Here is a 16477-nt window from a genome sequence, read left to right as displayed (position 1 = left end):
AAAATGAAATATATGAAAAATGCATCCCTTTCCTTAAATAATAATTCCATGAGAGAGAGAGTTCACCATAAGAGGCCTCTGTTTTGGATTTTCCGGAACAGTACCAAATAAAACATGGAGTTTCTTAGAAGAACTAGATGCTAGTATTGGGGAAAACATTCTTTTGGATTCCCTGGGTATAATTCATCATCACCTGCATGGGAATTAGCTTTTAAATATTTATATTTATATTTTTATTTATTTATTCATTATATATATATATATCCAATACAAACAAACGATATGAACTTTATATATATAAAAGTTATCTTTTGCTGAAAAACTGACAGAGAGGAGTGTGAAACGATATTAAACGCTTGAAGTAAGCTCAAAGACTGATCTATTTGCAGAGCCTGTCCGTCTACGCATATACAGTCGGTCAGCTGTTCTATTTGATCAGCTGACAGTCTTAAAAACACTCTCCCCCCCCCCACCAGTTTAAGAACAATCCTGGTAAACTCAATTATATACTGTAATATCCTCTTTTATGAGTAAATAGTAATTTTACATATGTAAATGATTTTTGGTGTTTTATGTTATGTTTCATTTCAATATGTTTATTTGTAGTATTAAACTTAAAAGCAAGGTAACCAATTTTGTTCAGTAAAATATGTAGTCCCAACAATGTTCAAAGCCAAGATGGTGGCATGTGCCTTGCAAAAAGTCCGTTAAATCGCGGCCATGTCGAGAAGATTCAAATATTTTAAAAACTTTATTTTAACTTCCCATCATAATTGAAATTTCAATACATTTAAGAAAAAATATAAGTTAAGAATAAGTGTTAAAGAATAATGTTCATAAAGAAAATCACATGCAAAAACTCAAAACTTTGTGGTACAATCGATGTTCACATTGAACATCGAGAGAAAGATCACGGTTCGTGAAATTCATTCGTTGCTTAGGCGCAGGCAGAGAATGATGTTTCCTGGATGAAGAGGTCCTCATAATCTCTTTTCTAGCTCAAGAGTGGACATCTTGAAAAAGAGGACATCTAAGAGTCACTCATGAAGAAAAAAAGACTGTTTGTTTGGATCGCCAAACAACACAACACTTCGGTGGATGAGAAGTGAGTTGAAAACTTTTAGAGAACCAAGGTTTTGTTTAAAGTCATTGTTTGTTTGCTGACAGATTGTTTACAGCAAGTGTTAGTTTGTTGATAAAGAAGAAAAAGATAACCTTCCGTCATCAAAAGAAGATTGTATAAATTGGTTAGTGTTGAACAAAATAGAATTGAAGCAGATTTGTAAAAGTAGCTAATAAATAATTTGATTCAGTGTCGAGTCTCATGTGTCATGGCCGCAAGTGGAGTTCACTGTTCAGATCGCTCTGCAATGGTTACCGAGTCAAATGGGATATAGCTCAAATCCAGCTCTCAGACTGCACATAGCGTGAGTTTATAAATAGATGAACACTTTGATATACTCATAGTGGAGGTGCGTGATTTTCCATTGGAAATTATCAAATAATAATTGACATTCAACTACTGGTGATAGCTCTAGTGATAGGTAATTCCCCTAGTGGTCTTATTATAAGACTATATTTCATGGCCAAGGTTCTGTGTATCTCAATACGATCACTGTGGGTCCCGAGTTCGAACCCAGAGACAATTTTTTAAAATTTATTATATACATCAGGGACTTTTAATTTAATTATTTGAGGAATGTTTTATTTAACAATTTTATGTAATTTTGTACATAGTTTATTTTCTTTCTAAAATAATTTTTTTATGTTCATATTTTTTTTTTCGTAATTTCAAATAGTCATCTTCAAATATGAACTCGGACAGGAATATGACTTGTGAGGACTCTGAGGAAGAGGTCACGATGTCTGAAATAAGTGAGACAGATTTACAGTATATAAAGAGACGTAACCTTCCAATGCAACACAGAAAGGCTGCCCCTGGGTCGGCGGCCAATTCACCTAACAAAAAAAATAAACCAGCTAAATCTAAAAAGGAAACTGAACAGCCTGAATCTAGCAGTCAGGCCACTGAGCCACGAGACCTGAAATAATTACACCTTCGACCTCAACCAGCAATAATTCTAATAGTGTAAAAAATCCACCTAACAACACTCCAGAGCTTCAAGGATTTTCTGAGCCTGAACCACCACCAATTTTTGTAAGTAAAATTGAAAATTTTATTTCGTTTGGTCAAGAATTTGGCAACTTGATCGTGCAGTCAAACTTTACTTGTTTTTCACGTGTTAAAGACATCAAGATTAACACATCCACCAAGGAACATTATAAAAATATCGTCAATTATTTGACGAAAAGAAACTTCGATTTTCACTGCTACCAATTGAAACAAGAGAAGGCATACTGAGTGGTTTTAAGGGGTCTTCACTCAACTACTCCCACAGACGCTATCAAATCAGGCCTAGAAGAAATTAGCCACAATGTAAGAAACATATCGTGCGTTCTTCACCCCACAGAAAAATACCCACTGCCTTTATTCACACAAAGAACACACTTTTACATCCGTGACTACATCACTTATAGAGCAGACCATCCAGACAACACTTCCCATGCTGGTTCTTGTATCCTTATCCCATTCCCTTATTCCTTCCAATCCAACGGATGCAATTTAATCAACCTCGGTTACCATTTCAACTCGCCCTTTCCATACTTTTCAGCTGTATACTGTCCTCCTGGTAATAACCTTTCTTATAACCTCCTTGATTCCTTATTCCGAACCCTAGCAACCGCGCTTCATTGCTGGAGGAGACTATAATGCTAAGCACCAACGTTGGGATGCCTCACATCCAACTCCCATGGTAACATCCTATCCCGTGTTTCCACCTCCAATACCTATTCCATTCTCTCTCCCAAAAATCCGACTTATTGGACTACATCCCTCAAAAAGCGCCCTGATATCCTTGATATATTTATCACCTCTCAGATTTCTCCCTCTCAAACCACTGTTGAATCTCTGGACGACCTATCATCAGTTCATAGTCCAGTTCTGCTTTTTTTACATTCATGCTTTGTACCAAAGCTCTCCGCACCTTCATTGATAACAGGAAGAGTTGACTGGGACAAATTTAAATGTGAACTGGAAACTAAACTGGACTTAAACATTCGACTGAAGACAAAACAAGACATTGATGAAGCTATTGAAAAACTCACATCATCAATAAGAACAAGCATAATTGACAACACATCGGCTAATAGGCTAATAATTAACAATAAACAAAATAACCTGCCACGGTATCTTCGTATCTTATTAAGGGAAAAACGACAAGCAAGATCGAAGTGGCATAGGACCAGATATCCAACTGACAAAACATATTACACCAAATTGACTAACAAACTAAAATTGGAAATCAGAAAATACAAAATTCAAAATTTTAATTAACTTTACTGAAAATCTTACAACTACTGACAAATCATTGTGGAGGACCACTAAAAAACTGCTGAATTTCAAAGATTTTAACCACCCACTACTCACCGAAACCCAAACCTGGACCAGAACTGACGCAGAAAAATCACAAACATTCGGACAACACCTCTCTTAAACCTTTATTCCACATCCTGATATCCTTAACCCAATTCATCTTGAATGTATTGAAGCAGAACTAAATATTCCGCTCCAAATGACCCTCCCACCTAAAGCATTTCATCCTTCTGAAATATCTTCAAAGATTATCTACCCGCAAAGCTCCTGGATACGACCTAATAACATCCCACATTCTAAAACTTCTCCCTCGGAAAGCTATCCTATTCCTCACTTATATATATAACGCCGTACTCCGTTCCAGATATTTTCCTGACCCCTGCAAATTATCTATAGTTAAAATGATCCCCAAACCCCAAAAGCCTCCAGAATACCCATAATCCTATCGCCCTATCTCTCTATTACCGATCATGGGCAAAATCCTTGAAAAACTCAATTTGAAACGCCTATACCCCATCCTGGATTCCAATCATATAATCCCTGATCACCAGTTTGGATTTCGAACATCCCACTCTACTATCCAGCAATGTCATCGTGTAGTGGACGTAGTCTCGTCTTCTTTGGAGCGCGAAATGTACTGCGCGGGAGTCTTTTTCGATGTAGAACAGGCTTTTAATCGAGTCTGGCACCCGGGACTGCTTTACAAACTCCATAAATTCCTACCTCCTACATACTTTCTCATCATTCGTTCCTTTCTCATTGATATGTTTTTCCAAGTAAACCACAATGGTTCCTATTCATCCCTCTATTCGCAGTCCGCTGGTGTTCCTCAAGGTAGTATTCTTGGTCCCATCCTCTACACTGTCTATACAGCTGACATTCCAACCAATCCTAACACTATCCTCACCACGTATGCCAATGACACATGTGTGCTCGCTGTTAATAATAACCCATTAATTGTATCCCAAAATCTCCAATCCCATATCACAGCACTCGAAGATTGGTGTCGCAATTGGAGGATTAAGATAAATTCCAACAAATCCCATCAAATCACCTTTACCCTTCGTCGTAAACCTACTGACTGCCCTACAGTTTCATTTAATGATGTTACTCTTACCCCTGTCGAACAGATCCGCTACCTTGGACTACATTTGGACAAACGATTAACCTGGAATCCTCACACCAGACTGAAAAAACAGGAAACTGCACATCGATTTCGACTATTACAGCACTTACTAGACAAACGGTCTAAACGTCCAACACATTACAAAAGACTGATCTACATGACTGTAATAAGGCCAATCTGGACATATGGAGTTGAGCTTTAGGGCTCCACTAAACCTTCGAATTCCTCTCGTATTCAATCCTTGCAATCCAAAATCCTTCGTAAAATCCTCAATGCTCCTTACTTTGTCACAAATCAGGACCTCAATGTCCCCTATGTTGCCGATTTGGCCAGAACCAGATACCAATCCTTCCATAATAAACTTCCCAACCACCCGAACCAACTTGTTTTTAACCTGGCTTCTCCTTCACTACCCTTAATCCTCCTAGACGTCTGAAAAGAAGATGACCTCGAGATCTTCTCCTTTAGAAATGTTTTTGGAGTTCTATAAATGGGTAGATTCTCCACATGTTTTTATCATGTCATAATATCACTTACAGCAAATTTACTTGATGTGTATATATGTATACAGTTGTAAATATCAATAAATAAATTATTAAAAAAAAAAAAAACTTAGATCAGATTTACTAAATGTATTATAATGTACAGTTGTAAATAGCAATAAATAAATATTTAAAAAAAAAAATCAGTGTCATTAGTAGCTGAATGTATGTTCTGATTGCCTAGAAACCCGCCCTGAGATTAAGAGTCAATCATGTTATAAAATTTAAATAAAATCTTACTATCTATTTAATATTTAATCTTTTTATTTGACCTTGCTGTAATATATTCAAATTGAAAGGTAAATTAATATTGTTTTAACTCAAATATCCACAACAAGAAACATGTGTTTTTAATGTTTATTGAAATACAGTTTTACTTAAACTAATTGTAAAATTAAAAAGAACAATCTTACTAACAAAGGCCTTATCCTATCTTATTCTAATTATATCTACCTTATCCCTGAATATTTATCTAATATCTAATCTAATAAGTACTTATTACTAACTTACAATCTAACCTACAATTAAAATACATAAAATTGTTATCTATGTCCAAATGTGAACAATGACGCGTACGTACTTTCACTCAGCTGGTCGTGACAGAGAGAGAGAAAGATCACTTCTCAATACACAGTTTTTCATCTTAACTTAGCTCACAGAAAAACCAAAAATACACTAGTCTTTACATCAATTTCCATTCATTAAAAAAAAACATCCAACAACAGAACATATAATTTTTCTCTCTCTCTGCCCGATACTTCTCGCGCAAGCGCTGCCATCACCAATTCTTCTGTATCGTTACATTGCCATCTTCAAATCAATACTTTAGATATGAGAATTACTGAAAACTATTAATTTTCTTTTTATTTAATATTAAATAATTTTTTATTATTACATAATAAAGGAAAAAGATATATACAAATACAATTAAAATACCAAAATAGCAAAAAATGAGGTAGATACAAATACAATAACAATGAAAAAGATAAAACTACAAAAATAGGATTCAAAATAACAGCACTCTACGCAAAAAAAAAAAAATATAGAAAAAATAAATACAATTTCACATGAATCTCTGATATTTACACTCACGTGTTCTTATTAAGTCCCAAAAATGAACAAAATAAAAATAAAAACTTTTTTATTAACTAGAATATTGCCCTCCGGAAGGGTATCATGATGTACATGTTTGCTCCCTATGCTATTATTCACCAGCGTGCGTTTGCCCCTCTGCCGGTACCCTCCTCAGATCTGTGATGCGGTTCTTTGTCCTCCAGTCGCTCGCCTTCCGCTGCTCCTTCTGATTTTATAGCCTCCCCCATTCCCTGGTTCTTCGGTTTCCCCTTCCGTTTCCGATACATCAGACACCTCCGTGGGCTCACCTGAAGATCCTTCTGTCCTTCATCTGTTGATTTTCTTTTGCACCCGATGAGTATTTATCTCCATAGGCTCGTCTCTGTACTCATTGCCTCTTCTATATATATAGGGGCACTGCTTAGCGATGTGTGTGAAGCATCAAGTGCGGGGACACTGGGCCACCAAATGCCCAACTTTGCCACACCCATGGCACTTACGGTCCTCCATTCGCCCGTTTCCCCTTGATTTTTCAGGGGCTATTCTTCTTTGGCCTCTCTCTCGTAAAATCCTGCCGTTCTCTTCTTCTCCACGGGTTCTGGTGATTTCTGGTTCGGCTGTATTGGACCCTCGTCCAGTCTTGATCGTCAGTTTCCATGTGAGATTCCCTTTCCCGGGCACTCGCATCGATCAGTTCCTGGGCATACTGTACGAATGAGCGATCCTGGGGTGCTCCTTCCCTCTTTCCAACCTCTTTGGCTAGCTGGACTTTGAGTATAGAAGCCAGGAAGTTCATGCGACCTTGCACTTGGTCCTTTGCCATCATTTCGCTGAACTTATTTGTGATTTGGTTATAGCGCGACAGCAGTTCGGCGGCATATTGTTCACTGGATTGGCCCTGTCTTTTCCTCTCTCGGAACATACGAAAGATGTCTTCTTCCGGGGTCCAACGCCCCCCTCCAAATGCCTTCTTCAGGCTCTCCTTTACCGTACTCGGAGCTGTCCCTTCGTCAGCTTGGATCTGGTTAAGGATGCACCTCTTCACCCGGCAAACCATTGCAGCCTTCAGTTCGTCGGCGTCTCCGTTGTCCAGAAGTTCTTCTGATTTTTTGGCTTCTATTCTTCCCATGACCCGATCACAGCCCTTAAGGAAGTGGTTTAATTCCCCGGCTTCCCCGGTGAATTTTTCTATGTCTGAGACCGCTTTCCTCAAGTCCTGTGTAGTAGCCGTCCGCACTCTAATCCATGCGAACGCATTAGCGTGCACTCCCGGCATGGTGGTCGCCGGTAGAGGTGGAAGGGCTGCGGCTACGTTCTCGGCCACCTGGATTGGGTTTCCTTGATTATCCAAACTTAAATTCTCAAGATTTAAGACTGCCGGTGCGACTACTCCTCGTCCGGTCATTTACTTGATTATAGGAGGCAGATAAAGAAGAAAAGAAATAGAGAGAGAGAGAGAGAACAAAACAAAAACAAAAAAATGCTAACAACGTACCGACTTAAAGTTTAAAGTTCCCGGGTTTCGGCACCAGTTAAGCTCCGTCGCAAACAGAACTTTAAAAAAAGGGACAAAGGACTGTGAAATGACTCACACAAGATCAGTTTAAATACTAGTTTATTCCTCCTTTTAATCGTCTATATTTATGCCGTGTTTACATAGGCTCTTAGGTATTAGTGGAGATTAGGTAAGAATAAATATATATATAGAATAAAAAGAATAATAATAAAAATATTAGTGGAGAGAGGGTACCTGTTACCTTAATTTATATATATATAAATATTCTTTTTTTTTTAACTATTTATTTATTTTATTTTTTAAACTGATCTACTGCTGTGAATATGTGTCTTTGATTTGTTTTTATATTGCTATCTAATTATGAATTCTTATTTATTGGATCAAACTAGTGTTGTAGGCCACTGGAGAGGGGAGGTATGAGAGAGTGAAATAGAGAGAATAAAATTTACAAATCAATGGAATAGAATTGGTAAATGAAATAAAATTAGTAGGGGGGGGGAAATAGTTTTAATATATTGTATTTAGTGTATAGAAGATTATTTATTGTGAAAGGAAATGGTAGAAAAAACAAATATTTGTTGTTGTATATCATGTAAATGTATGTAGTGTATATATGTATCTTGGATTGATTGGTTGGGTGTGTATTATAGCAACCCAATGTATTTGGGCAGCATGGCTCTAGATAAAGGTAAAATTAGTTTCCATCTTTGCTAATACTGGTCTGCTATAGATTATTTTTGTTCTGATTTTTTGGAAAGTTTGCATGTTTTCAAATAAATGATTATAGTGTAATAATTTCTAGGTGTGTAGTTTTTAAGTTATTCATACAATAAAATTTTTGTTGCCATCCTCCCTCTAACTATGAAGACTCATTACACTAAAGAGGCTGATGGAAAGGGTTGCTGCATTAGAAGCCTGTGAATCAAAAGTGGAGATATTTCAACAGTAATAATCTGGGAGCTGGTCAAGAACTGTTTGCTTCTATCACAATAGATTTGGTAAAAAAGCCAAGTAGTGCATAATACTGTTTAATTTGAATAGTGAGTTGAAGTTATCGGGAAACTAAAATTAGTAGTAGCTGAGGCTGAACCTGCTGCTAGACTTGTCAACACCCGACTTTATATTTTTTAATGGCAGTCCCATATTCGTTACTTGTTGGACATAGGAGCTTTATTATCTGTTTTTCCAGTAAAGAAGCCTTTAAGGTGAACACCTGAATAATTCTTACACAGCCAATAGTAACCCAATTCCTACCTAAGGTGAGTGCCTTATCTATATGGACTTGTGAAGGTTTTGGGACCAGGGTTTTGATTATGCAGTAGGACAACCAATCTAATTGTAGATTTGGTGGGAGCCCAATTACTGGATGACACAACAGGTCTATTGACGAAAAGTAGGCTCACAGGTATGTCCATGCCTATTTGGTATATACCATATGGTACTCCCTTGGGTTCTTTTGTAGGGTTTTAACCAAGGCACAATAGAACTACTGAATTTTCAGCTATCCACGAAGAAATTGGGCATTTTCGCCATCAGGTTGAGAATTGTCACATAACAATTTGGGTGGACCATAAGCCACTTTAGTTTGCATTCCAGCAGAAGAAAGAAACTTCCATCCCACACCAATCAAGTGGGTAACCTTAACTGGATATTCACTATGTTACAAGAATGGAGAATGATGTAGTGGATGCATTGTCAAAAGTGGAGGAAATTGACACTCCGGATGGTATAGATGCTTTGAGGGAAGCACAGACTAAGGATGGTGCAATTCCAGAGTTAATGAAGAACCCCAGTCTGCAGCTGAAATGAATAAAGTTCTATGATCTCTCGGAAACCTCTCCTCTGTGAAGTTTTTAAGGCTTCCCCAAGGCCCTTATGTACCAGAAACCATGTGTCAAATCGTTCTTCAGTCCATACAAAATCTTAGCCATCCTGGAGTTTACTACATGCATCAGATCATTAGACAGCTTTTTTTGCCCAATTAGAATGTGTACAGAAGCCAAGGTACAGTGTCACATGATAGCACTACCAAACATTTCCTCAAATTCAGGAAGATTTGAGCACATACATCTGCATATTATTGGGCCTCTTCCTTCTTCAGTAGGTGTGCAGTATTGCCTTACGATGATGGAAAAAGGTCCACCCTCTCCTGAAAAATCTCCTGAATTGCCAAGATATCAGCACTTTGGGCGAAAGATCTCAATTCATTCACGACACTCGTCTTCGGCCCACTTTGACCTGCAGAATCTACTGCCTACACATACCAGGTCTTCTACACCTGCATGACCATCATCTATAGGTGTATTAGGCATTCTTTCCTACCCGCACAATGCTGGAGATCTTTCCTTGCTTTGCCATAAGCCTTGCAATTTCTGCAGCACAGTACCATACATTAAGACCCAGACCAGGGTGTCCATGGCAGGAGGTTGAGCAAGGGGTCAAGAAAGTCTCTGATGGACAAGCTCTACCATCCTCTGCTGATTCCCTTCACATACAGGATCATCAGTTCGAGTCCCATGTCCTTTTGCACTTCCCAAGCACCCACGTTGTTATGAGCCTGCTCCTTGCAGGAGTGGGGAACCCGGGTCTTAACCACTCCCTCCTGTTCTTTTCTTCCTTTGGAACATCTGTTGGAATTTTGTTCCATAGATATTTCTTCAAAATACTCCAATACCAGAAGAGGAAAACCCCCTCGGAATAATCCATACAGGGTAGCACTGGGCTTGGTTAAGCCACTTCAGATGATGGGTGCTATTCAAGTGGGAAATGCCCAGACAACCACCCTTGGAAGGCTGTGTGGATGTATGTTGATTGTATATACTCCATGAATGATCCATTCCAGAATAGTGCAGAAGATAATATGGTAAGATGCACCATATTATACCCATCAACGGCCGTTTGTAATTGAACAAGTCAAAGCATCAACTTGAACTGGCTTTTGACTGCAGCTGTGCCAGTATGAATGGTTTTTTTTACCCCCTTTCTAACTGTTTCTGACATATAGGGTGCGGCAGCAGTGGGGAACTGTGTGGGGCATGCGCATGCCAATAAACAATAATTTATATATTATATATTATCTTTTTTCTTTGGGGAAGGGGGCTTTTTAATTGTGAGGGAATAATTTTATAATCTTTAATTGTGATGCAGTCCAGTGCTCAGTTGAGTGGCTTACTGATGGGGCTACACCTTGTGCATCCGTCCGGAAGGTCCAGCCCTCCTGGTCCACCTCCGTCTGGTGTTTTTTTCAGTAAGACAGTCTGGTCTTTAGCCCTCCTAGTCTCAATGTGCTTCTTCTTCATCTTCTCCCAGTGTCTCGTTGATATTGGGCGGTCATTCCCTAGGTAAAATCCGTTGGGCCCACCACCTCTATTTTTAACTTTATGATACAAAAAAACAAGGTAGTACAAAGGGAAAAATGGGAATAAGGACTGATTACATACACACATGTAATCAGTCCTTATTCCCATTTAAAGCCAGCTAAAAGCTATTTGTTGCGGCCAACATTTGCTTTATTTATTATTTATCTGTTATGGTTGTAAGTATTGCGTATTATCATGGTTTGTTTTGGCTACAGTTTTACCGGTTTACGTAAGCTTAGGCCGGGTCAGTTGCCCTTTATCTCTCTACCTGGTCAGTAGTTGCCAGCAGGTTGGCCCACCCTGATACTTTCCACGGTGGGCGGCTCATCTCTTCCAAGAAGACATCTCTCCACAAGGGGCCCCATCACCCAGGGTGAAACATAGACTATTTATTTTTTTAAGTCGCATAGACAAAACCCACATTTTGTTGTGTTTTTTAATTAGTAAAATTAGTTTTATTTGTATTACCAGAAGTTAATTTTTTTTTCTTTATTTTTAAATCCATATGCTTTAATATATATGTCTTTATGTAAAATAAAGCGGTAACAAAATTCGACTATTCTTTTCTTTTCACGGTTGGGCTAGGTAAAGGTTCATTTTGAACCCCTACCCGCTGTAACACTATTCATTATCATTTCTTTACAAAATAAATAATTGTATAAGTAGAAAAATATACATACAATTTATTGTACATGTAAACAAAAGAAAAACTTAAAATTTATCTAATAAAATAATTTCTCTCAAATATTTTTTTCAGAATACCCTGAAAATACCTGTTTATGCTACCAATCTTAGGAATTCCTCTGGAAATGGATTAGTTTTTGAAGTAGAATTGAAATCTTCAAAACATAAAAGTCAAAGTATATTACTAGGAATGTGCATACTTCTAAATATTGATTAAAATAACACTAGAGTTTACTAACATGTGATTACGCTAACCTTAAAAAATAGACATACACACAAATATATATGTTGTACATGTGGGTGACAAGATACTTATGCTAAGTATCTCCTTGTTAAATAAAATGAAATCTTGAGAGAGAGGTTTCAAAAACAATGTAATTTGAAGGTCTCTGACCCAATATGAAGCTAACTTGGTCTGACAATGCTGTGACATGTACTGTCTATTATTTATTGTATATGGTTACCTTTATTGTTCCAAAATCTTATTTGACTTACTTTTACATGAAAATGAGTCAGTTTTTTGGTTTTTTTATCATTTTTAAAAACTATAATTTGGCTTGAAATCTAGCTGTAGCTAATTTGCAGGCTTGTAATTTGCTGTAAATAAATAATCTATTTTTCTTTTTAATTTACTGAATCGATTTGCTATCATTTTATAATGTTTTACAGAAATAGTATTATGGAATTCAGCTCTGAATGAATATTTTATATTTGATTTAAAATTTCCTCTCATTAATATAATCTTATTATTTTTATGTACATAATTTGATTTCAAGTTATTTATATTAATTTAATTAAAAGTTTCATGAATGTTTATATAAGGGTTATTCCATGCCAATTCAACAGACTTTTGAAACATATAATTTCAGATTTTCATCAAATTTTCCACAGATGTACAGGTATAGACTTGAAATAATATGAAATGTTATCGAGATGTGTTCACTCATTTTTGAATTAGAGAGGAATTAAGTCACTCTTAGCGATAGATAAATGGGCTAAAAAACAGAGAGTGGCAAGTTTTGGAATTGATGCAGAAGTTTCCTTAAAGATATGGAATAGATGTTTACTCTATATCCCTTATCTTTTCATATGATACCCAACACTATATAAGTTCAAATAAGTTAACAGTTCTGAAAACCTAATTAAAAATTTTAATTTTAACTTTCTCAGAACGTATATATTTTAAAATTTATTGCTTGAATAGTTTACATTGATATAAATCACAGGACAAAATATAAATGTGGGGCGGAAATGGCTTGAATGTTGGAAAAATTAAAAACTGAAGCTTCATTCTAATAAATTCAACTTCTCATTCACATTAATTATTTCTGCAAAGTTATTATTGATGTTGTCAACATAACCCAGATGTGATAATGATGCAGTTAATAAGCCCGGAGATTCTTTTATTTTCGCAAGTTTCTGATTCTATTGAAAAAATTTCACCAATATTTTCTTTGTAATTTTTGAGAATCAACACAAGTTATTAGTGCATTTCTTTGATAGACAATGCTTTATCAAGAAACATTCTGATTCATCAGTCTTAGGCTAAAGAATCAAAATTTACATTGGTAATGTCTTCGGGTGCCCACTCAAAAAGTTGTACTGAGGTTTGGATTTGGTTTTCATTGGGTCTTTCCACTACTATGAACTGCCTGTCTCTTTACAGAACTTCGAATTCCATTGCATGGGTCATGAGTACTGTGGTCAATCTGCTTCTAACTGAAAATCTTACTCATGAAAGGAGAGGTTTATGATGTACCTTTGTTTTCGTGATGAGCAAGAGATCCATCTGAAAATAAAAAATCTTTTAAGATTTGGCGGTCAGAAAAGTTTTCAAATTTTTAAAAATGTATAACAGCAATTGTGTTGTACTCAAGGAATCAAATAATGAAGTACATAACTAAAATGTTTCACTTTCTTTTCTACCTTGTAATATATAAGGGGTATATTGTGTGTTATGTGTTGTGGGGAACACACTAAAATAAATAGTATCTTTCAGTAAAATTAGAAATTTAAATTTCCTGATTTAGAGAATTTTTTATTCAATGATCTCATAATCAATCCGATGACATAGCCTATTCATGGAACACACTAATACCATGTGTTCATTTTAGAAATGAATATTGAAAATATTGGTGAAAATATTTCACCAATATAGAAGCTTGCGAAAATGAATAGTTCTCCTGATATGCTTCCTTACTTGTTAACTGGATCATTGTTCACATCTGGATTATGTTTATTTCATAAAAATTTAATAATAACATTGCTGCAATGATTACTATGAATTAGAAGTTAAATTTATGAGAGTGCAGCTACTTTTTTTTTATTTTGTTAACAATTAAGCCATTTCTGCCCTATATTTATATTATGTTCTGTGATTTACATCCAAATAATCTATCCAAAGAATAAATTTTAAAATTGTACTTTCTGAGAAAAATAAAATAAAAATGTTAAATTAGGTTTTGAGAAATATTAACTTATCTTTACCTATATAGTGTTGTATATCATATGAAAGGACTTGGAATATACTATAATCTATACCATACAACTAGCTAAATTAGAGAAACTTCTGCATCAATACCAAAACTTGTAGTTCTCTGTTTTTCAGCCCATTTTTAGGGACCTACCAGCTCTGTAATTCAGAAACAAGTGGATATATTTCAATAAAATTTCATATTTTTCCAAGTATAGGTAATCTGAAATGGTATGGTTCAAAAGTGTGTTTAGTAAATATGTAATGATACTAAGATAATTTTTTGTTTTCATATTTACTTTAAAACTCTGTTTAATATTTTCTGTATGCAAACTGTACAGCCAATGTATGAGCTTTTAACTCATTAACTCGTTCTTCTTTATCAAAATTTTTCCCTTTCAGAATCAATTAAGATATAAGATATATTAATAATACTATATTGGTGGGGGATGAGAATGGAGAATAAGTTTAACTAGTAAGCCATTTGGTCATTTTTGCAAATAAAGTTTGCTTTGATTGTTCTACTACTATCTACCTGTTATTCACATGATCTATTCATCTTCTGAGTGTTCTTCTTAACAGTTTTTAAGAACTGAAAAAATGGAGTTTGTAACAATAATTCTTTTTGGATAGTTAACTTTTTTGAATTTTTTAAATTGAACTCCTGAACACATCTTTTCAACTAGTGTATAATTTTTCAAACAAATACTATGGATAATCTTCATAGTTTCCTCTTATTTCATCACAAAATTCAACGAATTGATCTGACACTTATAACTATTCTCTTTAAAAGAAGTAACAATCATGGAAACAAGGTTCTACAGATTGATGATAGTTAAAAGTTTCAATTATCATAGAAGGGATGGAATTGTGGTGTAACACATTTCCTTATATTCACTCTTGGGACACCAGATCTAGGCCATTAGACCTAACTACTTTATTACAGAACCACTTTTGTTGAAAAATAATTTATGATCAGTGTCACTACATTTTGCCATTCCCTATCCAATTCCAATACTAAAATCATTGAAGTTCTTTTAACCTCTTTCAAACATCTTAAATACCTTCCTTTTTAATTTCTACTCTTTCAATCAATCATTCATTAGCACAGATTTTTAAAAAATATTACCTATCACAAAATTTTGGTTATTATATTAAATTCTTTAAAAAATGTGTAATTTATTATCATTATATATTATTTTAATTTTTTTTTTTAGAAGTTTTAATTATATGAACTATTTCTAAAATTTGTAATTACGGTTAGATGTGCACTTATAGATTTCCATTTTCTACAATTATTAAACTTGTAATATTGTAAATAATACAATGAATATAGTGTTATAATATTGTATAAATATATTGTTCTTAGGGAAGGTTTTGTCCTCAAGTAAAGATAATGTTTCCTTCATAGCCTCCTGAGTATGACAGCTGCCTGCCTAAGTGACCCAATATATAAAATCTTGCTTTTCTCTATTTCGAAATCATTATTTAACTGTATTCTTAGAAATAGTCCAAAATAAGATTATGGGTGTTCCAAAGACCTTCTTGGAATGAATTGTGTATACTCAATATCTAATAAAAATTCTTCAATATCCAATAATTATAAACCCTTTGGTGGACGGTAGACTATACATACTGCTTTAGTTACCCTGATTTTCCTAGTCCATCATTCCTGCATAATTTGTACCTATATATAGCGGAACTTCTCGAGTTATTAATGGACACTCCTTTATTAATTTAATAAAGACAGACCAGCCAAGATTTGTTGACTGCTAACTCCTAAGAAAATGGGGTGGAAAGAAAATATTTGAAGTAAATAAAAAATATATATAAATGAAAGAAAAGATACAATAAAATATACATAAAATAAAATATACAAAAATACAATAAAAAATAATTGGATGGTGATATAAAAAGAATATGCAAGAACAATTTTTGACAATTGATGGAAATTGGCAATTTTTTATTTTAATTTTATTTTTATATTTATTATTTAAAATAAACACATACCTAATTGCGAGGAAATAGGTATAACTACTTAATCCTTCCATTCAAAAAATTTAGTTTACATTCACAACTAAACAGTATGTATATATACCTAATTATGAGAGATAGTTGACCGTGGATGATAAATGAGGAGAAGATGGTTGGGGGTGTGTTCAATGAAGCACAAATAAGTATGACTAACTTATTTTAATGTGCCGACGTTTCGGCTAGAGTTTCTAGCCTTCTTCAGGGCTAAAAACAAAACAAGATAACAACCATAAGAT

General features: G+C 35.1%; 1 protein-coding gene across 2 annotated transcripts in view; it reads left to right on the top strand.

Annotated features, from left to right (window-relative positions):
- The window catches only part of LOC106689911 (dynein axonemal heavy chain 10), a gene marked incomplete at its 5' end in the record, with an annotated part of 85556 nt that extends 69459 nt beyond the window's left edge, over nt 1-16097 (top strand). Inside the window, 1 exon segment of one of the 2 annotated variants that reach the window (XM_067051474.1) lies at nt 11808-16097. In XM_067051474.1, the coding sequence (XP_066907575.1) occupies nt 11808-11951 (144 nt within the window). 2 annotated transcript variants of the gene reach the window in all.
- Between the last annotated feature and the right edge of the window lie 380 nt (nt 16098-16477).

Source organism: Halyomorpha halys, unplaced genomic scaffold (genome assembly GCF_000696795.3).
Source record: "Halyomorpha halys isolate HHAL.00 unplaced genomic scaffold, Hhal_1.1 Scaffold1521.1, whole genome shotgun sequence".
Classification (NCBI taxonomy): Eukaryota; Metazoa; Arthropoda; class Insecta; order Hemiptera; family Pentatomidae; genus Halyomorpha; species Halyomorpha halys.
The sequence above is the reverse complement of the archived record's forward strand: the minus strand, read 5'-3'. Positions and strand labels throughout refer to the sequence as shown.